The sequence below is a fragment of the Oncorhynchus gorbuscha genome, linkage group LG11 (genome assembly GCF_021184085.1).
Source record: "Oncorhynchus gorbuscha isolate QuinsamMale2020 ecotype Even-year linkage group LG11, OgorEven_v1.0, whole genome shotgun sequence".
NCBI classification, from domain to species: domain Eukaryota; kingdom Metazoa; phylum Chordata; class Actinopteri; order Salmoniformes; family Salmonidae; genus Oncorhynchus; species Oncorhynchus gorbuscha.
This window is the reverse complement of record NC_060183.1, coordinates 20145619-20160532: the sequence shown is the minus strand read 5'-3', so window position 1 is coordinate 20160532 and position 14914 is coordinate 20145619. Positions and strand designations below refer to the sequence as shown.

At 41.7% G+C, this 14914-nt stretch overlaps 2 protein-coding genes across 9 annotated transcripts; both read right to left on the bottom strand.

The window, feature by feature from the left end:
* Window positions 1–3795: 3795 nt before the first annotated feature.
* On the bottom strand, window positions 3796–8566 carry LOC124048240 (ADP-ribosylation factor-like protein 4D). Its single transcript, XM_046368836.1, has 2 exons — window positions 6048–8566; window positions 3796–5100 (listed from the first exon to the last, which is right to left on the bottom strand). The coding sequence occupies exon 2, from the start codon at window positions 4972–4974 to the stop codon at window positions 4369–4371; it is 606 nt and encodes a 201-aa protein (XP_046224792.1). The 5' UTR covers window positions 4975–5100; window positions 6048–8566; the 3' UTR covers window positions 3796–4368.
* Window positions 8567–8703: 137 nt separating this feature from the next.
* On the bottom strand, window positions 8704–13965 carry LOC124048239 (transmembrane protein 106B-like). 8 transcript variants are annotated; one of them, XM_046368828.1, is made up of 8 exons: window positions 13806–13964; window positions 12814–13017; window positions 12494–12554; window positions 12170–12323; window positions 11919–12059; window positions 11557–11600; window positions 11124–11177; window positions 8704–9125 (listed from the first exon to the last, which is right to left on the bottom strand). In XM_046368828.1, the coding sequence occupies exons 2-8, from the start codon at window positions 12995–12997 to the stop codon at window positions 9005–9007; spliced, it is 759 nt and encodes a 252-aa protein (XP_046224784.1). In that variant the 5' UTR covers window positions 12998–13017; window positions 13806–13964; the 3' UTR covers window positions 8704–9004. The 8 variants fall into 8 exon arrangements, with proteins under 8 accessions (XP_046224784.1, XP_046224785.1, XP_046224786.1 ...); XM_046368829.1 differs by having other exon boundaries at window positions 12814–13020; window positions 13806–13962; XM_046368830.1 differs by lacking the exon at window positions 13806–13964 and adding an exon at window positions 13143–13284.
* Window positions 13966–14914: the final 949 nt, after the last annotated feature.

Below are 14914 nucleotides of genomic sequence, written 5' to 3'. Positions count from 1 at the left end.
TTGCTCTTTCAGTGCTGGCTGATTTGCAGTAGGACATTCCCTTTGCTCAGGCACTGGCAGTGAGACTATCATAAAGAGAAGCTATATGATGATTACCTGTAGTACAGAAGTGAAAACTAGTCAAGTTCTGTACATCACCTCAGGGCAGGATTTGAGTTTTGAATAACCTTTCCATCATACAGCTCTCAGCACTGTGCATAAACCAAAGTACAATCATACACAACATAGAAAAAAGAACATAGACTACCCACCACAACTCACGCCCTGACCAAACTAAAACAAAGACATAACAAAGGAACTAAGGTCAGAACATTTTCAGTTAGGATAAATCCAGTCTGACAATAAATGTGGCAATTACAAACTTCCAAAGCATTCTACACCTCAAAAACACTACAATTCGCATTTCCTAATGCGTGATCAAATGAAGATAACTAAATGTCTTCTATGCTCTCTTCGAGGCAAGTGACACTGAACCATGCGTGAGAGCACAAGCTGTTCCAGACGTGCAATCACGCTCTCCGGAGCCGATGTGACCAAGACCTTTAAACAGGTTCACCTTCAACAGACGGATTACCAGGAGGCGTACTCAGAGCATGCACTGACCAGTTGGCAGTGTCTTCACTGACATTTCATTTTTAACCACTCCCTGACCCAATCTGTATTACCTACATATTTCAAGCAGACCACCATAGTCCCTGTGTCCAAGAACGCCAAGGTAACATTTCTGAATGACTATCGCACTCACATCATTTGCATTGAAAGGCCTTGAAAGGCTGGTCATGGCTCACATCAACACCATCATCCCAGAAACAATTATCCCAGACACAACTCCAATTCACATACCGCCCAAACAGATCCACAGATGACAAAATCTCTATTGCATTCCACACTGCTCTTTCCCATTTGGACAAAAGGAACACCTACGTAAGAACGCTTTTCATCGACAACAGCAAAGCGTTCAACACCAGTGCCCTCCAAGTTCATCACTAAGCTTAGGACTGAACACCTCCCTCTGCAACGTGATCCTGGATTTCCTGACGGAACACCTCCAGGTGGTGAGGGTGGGCAACAATGCATCCGCCACGCTGGCCCTCAACACGGGGGCCCCTCAGGGGTGTGTAGTTAGTCCCCTCCTGTACTCCCTGTTCACCCACGACTGCATGGCTGTACACGACTCCAACACCATAATTAAGTTTGTTGACCACACGACGGTGGTAGGCCTGATCACCGACGATGATGAAACAGCCTATAGGGAGCAGGTCAGAGACCTCCCTCAACTTAAGCAAGACAAAGGAGCTGATGGTGGACTACAGGAAAGGGAGGGCAGAGCACACACACACACATTTACATCTACAGGGCTGTAGTGGAGCTTTGTGTTCCTTTGTGTCACATCACTAAGGATCTGTCATGGTCCAAACACACCAACACATTTGTGAAGAGGGCTCGACAATGCCTCTTCCCCCTCAGGAGGCTGAAAATATTTGGCATGGGTCCTCAAAAATATCTACTGCTGCACCATTGAAAGCATCTTGACTGGTTGCATCATCGCCTGGTATGGCAACTGCTTGGCATCTGACAGCAAGGCGCTAAAGAGTGTAGTGCTTACAGCCCAGCACATCAGTAGGGCCGAGCGCTCTGCCATCCAGGACCTCTATACCAGGCAGTGTCAGAGGAAGCCCTAAAAATGGTCAAAGACTCCAGCCATAGACTGTTAGCCATAGCCATAGACCGCACAGCATGTGGTACAGATTAACCAAGTCTGGAACCAACAGGACCATGAACAGCTTTTATCCCCAAGCCATAAGAGTGCTACATACTTACATACCAGTCAAAAGTTTGGGCACACCTACTCATTACAGGGGTTTTCTATATTTTTCTATATTTTTACAATTTTCTACATTATAGAACAATAGTGAAGACATCAAAACGATGTAATAACACATATGGAATCATCTAGTAACCAAAAAAGTGTTACACAAATCAAAATATATTTTATATTTGAGATTCTTCAATTTGCCTTTGTACACTCTTGGCATTCTCTCAACCAGCTTCATGAGGTATTCACCTGGAATGTTTTTCAATTAACAGGTGTGCCTTGTCAAAAGTTAATTGGTGGAATTTCTTTCCTTCTTAATTCGTTTGAGCCAATCAGTTGTGTTGTGACAAGGTACGGTTGGAATACAGAAGATATCCCTATTCGGTAAAAGACCAAGTCCATATTACAGCAAGAACAGCTCATATAAGAAACTAGAGGGCACGTTACTTCATTACGTTAAGACATGAAGGTCAGTCAATCCGTAAAATGTCAAGAATTTGAAAAACCATCAAGCGCTATGATGAAACTGGCTCTCATGAGGACCGCCACGGGAAGGAAGACCCAGAGTTACCTCTGCTGCAGAGGATAGATTAATTTAGAGTTAACGGCATCTCAGATTGCAGCCCAAATAAATTCCTCACAGAGTTCAAGTAATAGACACATCTCAACATCAACTGTTCAGATGAGACTGCGTGAATCAGGCCTTCATGGTCAAATTTCTGCAAAGAAACGACTACTAAAGGGCACCAATAATAAGAATAGACTCGCTTCAGCCAAGGATCATGAGCAATGGACATTAGACCGGTGGACATGATGAGTCCAAATTTGAGATTTTTGGTTCCAACCGCCGAGTCTTTGTGAGACAGAGTAGATTAACAGATGTTCTCTGCATGTGTAGTTCCAACGTGAAGCATAGAGGAGGAGGTGTGATGGTGTGGGGGCTCTTTGCTGGTGACACTGTCAGTGATTGATTTAGAATTCAAGGCACACTTAACCAGCAAGGCTACAACAGCATTCTGCAGTGATATGCTATCCCATCTGGTCAACTGTTTTTCAACAGGACAATAACACAAAGCTCACCTCCAGGGTGTGTAAGGGCTATTTGACCAATAGGAGAGTGATGGAGAGCTGCATCAGTTGACCTGTCCTCCACAATCACCCGACCTCAACTCAATTGAGATGGTTTGGGATGAGCTGGACTGCAGAGTGAAGGAAAAGATCGAACAAGTGCTCAGCATATGTGGGAACTCCTTTAAGACTGTTGGAAAAGCATTCCAGGTGAAGCTGGTTGAAAGAATGCTAAGAGTGTGCAAAGCTGTCATCAAGGAAATGGGTGGCTATTTTGAAGAATCTAATATCTAAAATATATCTTGTTTGTTTAACACTTTGTTGGTTAATACATGATTCCATATGTGTTATTTCATAGGTTTGATGTCTTCACTATTATTCTGTAGAAAATAGTCCAAATAAAGAAACACCATTGAATGAGTAGGTTTTCTCCAAACTTTTGACTGGTACTGTATGTAGTTAAATAGTTAACCAAATAGCTACCTGGACTATGTGAATTGAGCCTTTTTGCACTAACTTTTTTTGACTCATCACATACGCTGCTGCTACTGTTATATGTGCACATCTACCTCAAATACCTTCTACGCCTGCACATCAACTCGACACTGGTACCCCTTGTAGATAACCAAGTTATTGTTACTCATTGTATATCTATTATTACTTTCATTATCACGTATTATTACTTTGCTATTATTTATTTATTTTCTCTCTGCCTTGTAAGTAAGCATTTCACTGTTAGTCATCATCTGTTGTTTACAAAGCATTTGACGAATACAATTTGATTTGAAGATGGCTTCCTTTTGCCATCCTTTAACAACATACAGCTAAATGCATTTAGTCCCAAGCCCCATTAACATGCATGCTGTGTTAGCTTTACACTATGATATTGTCTCAATAGATATCAACATATATTTAACACAGTGTGCTGATTTATTGATTAATCAGTGTTACAAACAGTTTACAACTTCTGAAAACAGTGTGAATCCAACTGAAACTTAACCTCTGTGGCATAAGTGCAATGCACTTGGAATAAAAAATAATTAATAATAATAATAATAATAATAATAATGTAATAGCCTTAGTGTCCCATTTGATATCTATACCATTTAGCTTCATATCATGTAAATGTGTCATGTAAATCCAGAGTACAGAGTTCAAAGTTCAGTATCATATTCATAATGTGTTGTGGTGCAAACAAGTAAGTCTAACTTTGTGTGATAAAATATGTCATAGGCAGCTACATCCTGTTGTGGCTATTACATATTTCTTGCATCCAAATGGCAGCTGCGTGGCTAATACAAGGTATGAAAGACACAGTGTATCAATACTGCATGTCACATAAAGGCCAAATCCATTTCTCCTGTCCCCTGGGCCATCTTTGTTGGCCAAAAAGCCCTCCTTTTTATTTAAAGGGGCAGGACTTCTGCTCAAAGAGTCACATAGTCAGTACATAAATATCCCTGTAACTCAGGACAACCAAAGGCTTATCTCTTTCTATGTTTGTTGTGTTTCACCATCTTCTTCCTCATCAGGATCATCTCGTAGAGTTTCTCTAGGCCTGGTTGTAAGCCCTGTCCATCCACGGCGCTGCAGCTCTGTACATGGTGCAGTGTGGAGGCATTCAGTTCATGGACAGCCAGGGCCTTCTCCACCTCATTCACAGACAGAGCCGAGGCCAGGTCCTGCTTGTTGGCCAGCACCAGCACGGGCACCCCCTGGTTCTCCGAGGTACGGGTGATCTTGTGAAGCTCCACCTTGGCCTCCTCCATACGTTCGGTCTCGGTGGAGTCCACCACGAACACCATGCCATCGGTCCGCCTCGTGTACGACTTCCAGAGGGGCCGTAGCTTCTCCTGGCCCCCTACGTCCCAGACCTGGAAGGTGATGGCCCGCGAGCTGCCCACCGCTACCTTGATCTTCTCCGTGTTAAAGCCCTTGGTCGGGATGGTCTTGACAAACTCCTTGAGTTTCAGTCTGTAGAGCAGAGAGGTTTTGCCAGCCGCATCCAGGCCAATCACCACAACATGTAAGGACTGGAAGTTTTGCAGGAAAGGGGTGTTGGGGGCTATCTCGGTCAGCTGGTTCCCCATGGCAATGGGATGTTCTCACCTCTTTATGTGAGGTGGCAAATTCTGGTTAATCCTTTCTAATATGTTGGCATTGGCACCGTCTTCAAAGGTGAAGGTGGCAGACTGGATGGCCGCAGGACTGTGGACCTTATCAAAACACAAACACAAAAATGAGTTACTATTTAAAGACTAGACAATGAGATTGACAGGTATCACAACAATTGATGTGTGCGATTACACAATAATAAACAATGACACAGACAGGAAATGTCATTAGACACTGTAATGCAACACATTAATGATTGCTTCTATGGTTAGTTGATATGTCTGCAAATAATGAGACTGATCAATGACTAATGCCATTGGTATTCAATTGAATTGCAACTAGCCAAGCAACAATTGAGACCAATTGTGTATCCTTTGTTGGAAGAAAACCACAACCATAACAGCCATAGCCCAAGACAAGGTCAATTTTATTGTTGGTCATAGGAAATGTCCAGATAGCACAATTTCATTCTGAATTGATCAGGATAAATTATGGTTTGGGTTTAAAATTGTAAGGAGCGGTAAGGGCTGACAATATTTAATTGGTGGCTGGTTGTTATAGTTGTATTTTTTGCCACTATTCTAATCCTCATAATACAGTCAAATCCCAATGGCTCTCTTGGGGCACATTGCTTACAAGTTTCATATGAATGAGGGAATATCTATGCATTTGCACACTGAATGCAGTTAATGCTGGGATATGATTGCGATTATAATCCAATTGTTTTTATGAGGATTTGGTTTCTAAAAAGAAACACACAACTTCAATAAATACAACCCATATTTTCTCCATAGGCTTCCATCCCAACTCCTTAATTGTGAGAAAATAGCCTGACTGTAATTCTGGCACCAATCTGAGGAATGAAATATGTGATAAAACTGCAGATTTGCCTTCTATGAGTGAGACATTTTATTGGAATGAAACCGCTCTCACCAACCATGTGCATAGCATTACAACTCAGACGGCATTGCAGTAAGATACCCTATCTCTATCTGTACACAATCGTATAATAAATAACCTGATAAAAACTATTGTCAAATATATTTACCTTCTAGACCTCTTGAATGTACAAATATGGCATAATCCTAGCGCAGCGACCACATCCATATATTCATACATCCAAATATAGTTTATCTCTGCGCGCTCATATTTGTCCGTCTGCTCCCTGCACTGGTGGAGCAATAAACAGTGGAGTGGAATAGCGCGCACAACTGCTAGAACGACAACCCGAGGTGACGTCACTCAATAATATATTCCCCTGCTGAGTGTATGGACCACAGAGATCCTATCAATTTGTCTAATTCCTAATTCTATGGTATGGACAGACTTTGGCGCCACCTTGTGTCAAACATAACCACTACCCACACACTGGGTAAAAATGGGATAGAATTCATTGAACAAAACAGTTTTGTTTTATCTTGCATTGTCATTATCATGTCATGATGCCACAACCAGAAGCACAGTCAGATCTGTCTTCAGTAAGGGCAGTTGATGTTGTCCTGTTGTTGCTGTCTGGAGAGCTCATCGGCAAGTGCATTTTTGTCTATTTAGGAAAGTAATCAATTATAATTTATGTTTTAGTATAAACATAATCAATGCAGTTTGTGAATTGATCGTATGTATTATTGCGCAAACAGTAATTCTATTATATTCAACTCGATTCTGTGATTAGATGTAGCTAGTCGGTGCATGCAGTTTTTATGCCTCTTCAAAGGATTGCATCATAGGGGGCGCGTTCGAGTGGATCACCTGTGTGAAGTTCACGGCCTTTCAAAGTGTATTACATTACTAGGATAAAAAATTGCCTGACTTGCACCTACATGTTGACTGCTGATCAAAGGTCATTAAGTATTTTTACCATAAAAACTGTGAATGGAAACGTGGTTACTGGCAACACTGCCATGTTGCACTAAGCCTTGCTGCTGGAAAACCACATCAGTAACTAGGTTTGCGTTCCATTGGCGACAGATGTTTATGTGAATATTCGAAAATCTGCATAAAAACAGTATGTGCATTTTCCTACCAGAGATGTGTTTCCATCAAATTGATTTGTTGCAGAAAAAAGGCTGTGCATGATGACGTAGCGCACAGAAACATAACTTTTGCAGTAAAATGTCAATGTAACGGATAAAAAAATACAAGTTAAATGGCCATTTCTCACATAATTAATTTTACAGGCGAAAACTGATCCCACCATGTTAAAGGAACAAATTATCTGTAGGCATTGCCCATAGCTTCTACATCATTTGAACCAACGTGTTGAATTGAGGTCTGTGTCCAGTGGGTAGTGTCCGACTTTTGACAGTCGGTTACGTTCGCCTTACCACTCAAACGAGCCCAGGTTCTTGAGTGCTCATCAATCAGGGTAATTACAAGGCGCAGATTACGCTGTGGTCCAACACTGTAAACGTCCTCCTTCTTCACAGCGTGGGAAGCACGGCGCAGGCAGAACGCCGCGTGACTATCACTCATAAGGCAGGGAGGGCCATTGTTCCTATAATTAGCGATGACATTAAAGTAGGAGACATATAGGACAGTAGGACATTGTTGATACCGTAGCTATTTCAGTCAAGGTCACAATGTTATTCCAGTGGTAGACTAAATCTCAGAGCCTTAGCAATGTGTATAAAGAGATGATTTCTCTCTTGGATGTATAGGATGTGAAGTGACCTGTTCTGATGGTAGAGAGCCAGCCTGAGGCGCCAAACATGCCAGTCCTACCCATTGTGCTGGATGTGCCGCTGGGTTAAGGTATTCTCATCCCTTGCTAGAGGTTATACATGTCTATGCAATTAACTGAATCTAACTTCTTTATAACCCTCTCTCTATATGCTTTTCTCTTTACAGCAGGTGAAACTGTGCACTGCACGTGTACACACTAACAAAGACAGCTACAGTGCCCAGATTGACGACAGATAGTGAGTTCCGTTCTTGCATCACACACTGTTGAGTTATGGGGACAACCTTAGCCAAACATGTCCATTATACTACCATAGGACCTCTAGTTACCAGGGGTGCAGGTTTCATGGTTTCAATCTAAGAAATTGAGAGTAGAATATGGCCTATTTATGTTACTAATCATGTTGTGACGATAGACAGGGAAATTCAATAATATTCTAGAAATTTGATTTAACCTCAAATTAGGATTCTTTCTAAAAGGACAAATCCGAAACTCTGCATTGATGACATCAGATTCATGAAGATTGTTGTTTGAGGTGTTTCAGTCCAGTGTTTCAGTCCATCCAGTACTCACAGCAGTGGTTGCTAGGGACAGCACCACCTTATTGTTAGAGGCTCTCAACGGCAACAATAACCGCTCCTACAGTACATCAACGTCTGTAGCTGTAGCTGTAACCACCATGCACTACTTTTTAAAGTATTTCTTTGAAGACACTGACATGGGGAGGGGGGGGGGGGGCATGTCAGTGTCTTCAAATAAATCTTTTTAAAAGTGGTAAAGGTGCTAGGTATTTCAGCCAAGTCCCTCAAAAGTTCCAAGTGTGCAAATAGTCAGAGTCCACACCCTGTCCAGGAAAGTTGTTGTCACTTCACTGCACCATTCCTCTCACAGTCAAATCATGGCAACACTTAGGAAACGTTATTTACCTTGTTATATTGTTATATACTGTAAGGTTAATGGAGGTTAGTGGAATTACAAGCATGCTGAATATCAATGCAGTAAACTTTAAAGTACACATCACATGTCTTGTGGAATGTAATTTGTATTCTGAATCATTATCACACATCTCATGTGAATATAGAATATGTTCTAAATCCCTACAATTATGTTAAAACAACCAACGTGTACTTTCACAGTTCATAAATCATTCAGAAAACTACTTTAGAAGAATATTGCACAGCAAATAATGTGGGCAGAGCAGAGGACAATACTAGAATTATTAATATTGTCTACTACAATACGTATACATTTCCCTTTGATGAGTCTATCTTGTTTATAATACATATTTTCACTTTGGGAATCCCTCGTTGCCAGGCTTTCATCGTTCAAAAATCATTTGCCCCGATAGGGTGGGGAATGGTGGTGTTGGCTCCACAGTCAATGTACTCAAATGTGTCTTTGGACAACTGCTCTGAGTGAGCCAGATAGGACACATTCATTGTCATTCTGTGAAAGACAAAGAGGGAATATTAAGGTGGACATTTTGAAATCTTCAACTGCAAGTGCCCAGTCTCCTGTTTCAAAATGTGAGAAATGGTCAAAGTTCAAACATTTGTTATTCCCAACTACCTTTTTCGGTAATAACAAATGCAATGACTGAACATTGGATTGGTTTATGAGCTAAAAGGAATGGCAATAGTTACACTGTTACTAGTTTTTACAGACGGATTAATCCCAAGCGGACATGAAACAAATGTGTGGCTTAAAAAGGGGAATTCATCCACGTTTTGAAAAGCCTGAAAGCATTCCTATTTTGGCTCCCGTAGTATTAGTGTTGGGTCTTGAAAAGCAATATTCAGATTTTGTCTAGGTGAAAAGAAGTTGGTCAAAACATGTTTACTTCGCCGAAGGTCTTCAAGGCCACTGACAAGAATAGTCAGCAAAATGACTTTGTAAATCATTCTTAGAAGTACAGGATATGTATGTTTGAGTGTCTGGGCAGTTCCAGTCGAGATGTGCTACATGACCAAAAGTATGTGGACACCTGCTCATCAAATATCTCATTGCAAAATCATGGGCATTAAAACGGAGTCGTCCCCCCTTTCTTGCTATAACAGCCTCCACTCATCTGGGAAGGCTTTCCACTAGATGTTGGAACATTTCTGTGGGGACTTACATCCTTTCAGCCACAAGAGCATTTTTGAGGCAGGGAACTGATGTTGGACAATTAGGCCTGGATCGCAGTCGGCGTTCCAATTCATCCCACAGGTATTTGATGGGAGTTCAGGTCAGGGCTCTGTGCAGGCCAGTCAAGTTCTTCCACACCGATCTCGACAAACCATTTCTGAATGTACCTCGCTTTGTGCACGGGGGCATTGTAATGCTGAAACAGGAAAGGGCCTTCCTCAAACTGTTGCCACAAAGTTTAAGCACAGAATTGTCTAGAATGTCATTGTATGCTGTAGCACTAAGATTTCCCTTCACTGGAACTAATGGGCCTAGCCCGAACCATGAAAAACAGCCCCAGACCATTATTCTTCCTCCACCAAACTTTACAGTTGGCACTATGCATTCAGGCAGGTTGCTTTCTCCTGGCATCCGTCGGACTGTCAGAGGGGGAAGCGTGATTCATCACTCCAGAAAACGTTTCCACTGCTCCAGAGTCCAATGGCGGCGAGCTTTACACCACTCCAGCCGACGCTTGGCATTGTGCATAGTGATCTTAGCCATGTGTGCGGCTGCTCGGCCACGGAAACCCATTTCATGAAGTTCCCGACAAACAGTTCCTGTGCGGACGTTGCTTCCAGAGGCAGTTTGGAACTTGTAGTAAGTGTTGCAACTGAGGAAAGACCGTTTTTACCCGGTACGTGCTTCAGCACTCGACAGTCCCGTTCTGTGAGCTTGTGTGGCCTACCACTTCGAGGCTGAGCCGTTGTTGCTCCTAGATGTTTCCACTTCACAATAACAGCACTGAGCAGGGCAGAAATTTGACTAACTGGAATGCTGGCATCCTATGACGGTGCCACGTTGAAAGTCACTGAGCACTTCAGTAAAGCCATTCTACTGCCAATGTTTCTCAATGGAGATCGCACGGCTGTGTGCTCAATTTTCTTCACCTGTCAGTAACGAGTGTGGCTGAAATAGCCGAATCCACTAATTTGAAGGGGTGTCCACATTCTTGTGTATATATTGTAATGAAACAGGCAGGGAGCAGGTCTCGAACCCTCAACCTTCTAGCCCGAAGTCCGGCGCGCAATCGACTGTGCCCAAAAGCATGCTCAAGCGGCAGAGTCGATATCCGCACTTATAAACCCCGGGTCGTTACACTATAGTGTATGTTGAAATAGGAAGTCAATGGGGCATACTATAGACGAGCACTGAAGCTAGGCATGCTACAGCCTAGTAGTCAGATGCTGAAGTGTCTTGAAGTGTATGTAGTGAGACGGATGTGTTTATAGTTGGTCCCTTAATTAACATATCTTAAAATAAATGTGTGATACCCACTGCAAAAGTAAGAACAAGGTGTGAATCCTTATGGAGGTTGACTTGCAGTAATTACTGAAACAGAAGAGTTACGAAGACATTTATTAGCATAAATATATATATAAATATATATTATTCAGACCCCTTGACTTTTTCCACGTTTTTTTTGCAAACATTTCTAAAAACATGTTTTTTTAGCTTTGTCATTATGGGGTAGTGTGTGTAGATTGATGAGGGGAAAACACAATGTAATCAATTCTAGAATAAGGCTGTAACGTAACAAAATGTGAAAAAAATCAAGGGGTCTGAATAGTTTCCGAATGCACTGTAAGTCCTAGCCAAGAGTAGGTAATGTACCATAATGTACACAGATAATACTATATTTCCATCCTAATTTAGAAGTAGTGATGGTAATGATATTGAACATATAAGTGATAATAAACATCATGCTTACTTCAGGCCTGGGTCCTCAATTATTATGGGTATGACAACAGTATACTGTACGAACATAAAAAAGGAGACCGGAAAAGATTGGGAATTAAAGGTCAAATTGTTTCATATAGGACCTTAAATGAAAGTGCTTTGCACGACAATTGTGTAATTTTACATTTTAGTCATTTAGTAGACGCTCTTATCCAGAGCGACTGACAGGAGCAAATAGGGTTAAGTGCCTTACTCTAGGGCACATCAACATATTTCTCACCTAGAAGGCATGGGATTCAAACCAGCGACCTCTCAATTACTGGCCCAACGCTTTTAACCGCTAGGCTACTTGATCCATTATGATTTATATTAAAACAACAGTATCAAACTCACCAATTTCTCTGAACGTGATTTGACCGAGGTCATATTAGATATCTTGATTCTGCCCATCACGGTTTCATCGATCAGGACTTGCATATCAAAGTCCAAGACTTCCATCTCCGCAAAATTGTCATTGGTGAAGTTGAAAACATTCTAGAAGAGGAAACGCACAGTTTGATCACACTGACCTCATGCAATAGACCAAACGATGAGCGATCATCTGTTGTCTTTGATGTCTAAGGGAGTGTGGCATGTATACTTACAGTGACTTGCATTTCAACTTTGTTTGGGGTGAAGAAGACCATCACTGATTGGACGGTGACAGGGGATAGTGAGATACTCCGTGGGAAGAGGAAGAAGAGGATCAGAAAGCAGATCAGGAGACACAGCACCACCGAGATACACACGTAGAGTTTCCTGGGAAATTTGAGTTAACAACTATGAAGCGAAATATTATATTTTGATTAAATTCACAAAGAGTCTTACTGTATACAGTGTCATGTATGGGCAAAACACATCACACAGTCACGCACTCAAACATACACAATCAGATGCACAAAAACAGACACACACACACACACACTTACGTGCGGCTGGGCCTCAGTCTTTTGTCTGAACATGAGATGACTGCCATTAGCTGATCATGTTCTGTACAGAGAACAGTAAGAAGAGTTACTATTTCACAGTTAGAGATATGGCTCTATTGGTATGTCAGCCTTCCTGCACACAACACACAACATCACATCTCTTAAATCAAGTGTGGGTTATCAATAGTTTAAAGAAGACACTTCCCGAATCCCATCAGCAAGTCTTAGAATACCAACATGGAAATAGCCACATTATTGAAATGTAAGCTAATCACAGGAACAACTGGCAGAAGTCAGTCTGGCAGAAGTGGGCCACCTACTTCTTGGAATACGCCCTATTCCCCGACAAGTCGGGCAGTTATCTCCTACATTGCCTATGCTGTCCCCGATGGCTCCATATAGTTGGGAGTGGGACCGAAATCTTCTCTTCTCTGGATCTTGTTCCTGAGGCACGATGGCCTCTGTGCCCTCCTTGGAGGCACTGGGGTGTCCGACAGTGACCATGGTCTGAAACACCGTCCTACCTGCTGGGAGCGAAGGAAACACAACCCCGTCTGCTGTTAAAAAGGTGGCATCAGCCATGCATTCTTTCACATGAACAAGTAGGACTGATATTGTCTAAAGCTGTATTGCTCTTTCTATAAAGCACCTTGGTGTTGGACCTCTTTGTGAAACCTGAAAGAATATTGATTTGCTCTTTATAGTGCAACACTATAAACCTTCAACCGGCCTCTATAAAATAATGTCCCTGCATTTGATACACACGAGGAGAGAAAGACATAGGAGGCTAAAGTCCTCAACATTGCTGTAAAGACAAGACCGTAGCATCACTGTCTCTTATCTCGGACTGATTCCACGTCTATGATTGCCTGCTGCTAGATTAGATAAAGCGATACCTTATTTTTAATACGTTCTCTTAGATGAGATGTTTAGATGAATTCGCTTTTTTTTGCCACAATATCGCTAAGGGTGTAGGCCATTGTAATTGAATGTAACACTTTCTCCTTTATATAGATTTGGAGTACAAACCAGGAATGCCACTTGATAACCGCATTTACGCATTGTATCTCTCATCCATACATTCCTTACATAAATGTTGTTTCAAATGACAAATCTTCATAATTTTGAAAATATATAATATAACTCTAATTAAAATGGGCTACCTGAATTAGACAATGACATACACATTAGATGACCTATCAATTATTTAAGCATTGAAAACATGACATTATTAAATGATGAATTTATGGAAAATGACAACGCATTAGTTCAGCTGACTGTGTGGAAAGTTGATATGCTTCTGCGCACTTACCTTATAACCTGATGTCCGTCAGATTTTCAGTGCTGCTAATTGTTATATGGTAAGTACTCACAGCCAAACATGTTTTATACCAGTCAACGACTAATGAATATTGGATTTTCTCCAACATAGTTTGTCTGACGAAGTGACGAATTCACTTCCTACTTGAAACATTTGAAAAGCAGACGTCGTGTCTGAATGATGTATGCTGCCACTTGGTGGTAAATTACTGGCATTACCCACAACAACGCTTATTATATGTACCTAGATCTTGATTTTGATTATGACTTGGGCAAAGCAAAGCAATACATGGCAGTCGGTAGGCCTATGTTCAATTTCTAAAGATACTGAGTGAACATAACTCTTTTTTTCCGTGCAACCAACGGGCAGAATTTAAAGGGATAGTCCACCAAAATTACATGTTGGTTTCCTTACCCTGTAAGCAGTCTATGGACAAGGAATGACAGCAATCCATGCTTTGGTTTTGTTTACCAGGCCACTGTTTCAAATGTTAACTTTGAAGTCAATTGTACCTAAACTCAGCAAAAAAAAGAAATGTCCCCTTTTCAGGACCCTGTCTTTCAAAGATAATTCGTAAAAATCCATATAACTTCACAGATATTCATTGTAAAGGGTTTAAACACCGTTTCCCATGCTTGTTCAATGACCCATAAACAATTAATGAACATGCACCTGTGGAACAGTCATTAATACACTAACAGCTTACAGACAGTGGACAAATAAGGTCACAGTTATCAAAACTTAGGACACTAAAGAGGCCTTTCTACTGACTCTGAAAAACACCAAAAGAAAGATGCCCAGGATCCCTGCCCATCTGCGTGAATGTGCCTTAGGCATGCTGCAAGGAGGCATGAGGACAGCAGATGTGGCCAGGGCAATAAATTGCAATGTCCGTACTGTGAAAACAAAGCTACAGGGAGACAGGACAGACAGCTGATCGTCCTCGCAGTGGCAGACCACGTGTAACAACAACTGCACAGGATCGGTACACCCGAACATCACACCTGCGGGACAGGTACAGGATGGCAACAACAACTGCCCGAGTTACACCAGGAACGCACAATCCCTCCATCAGTACTTAGACTTTCCACAATAGGCTG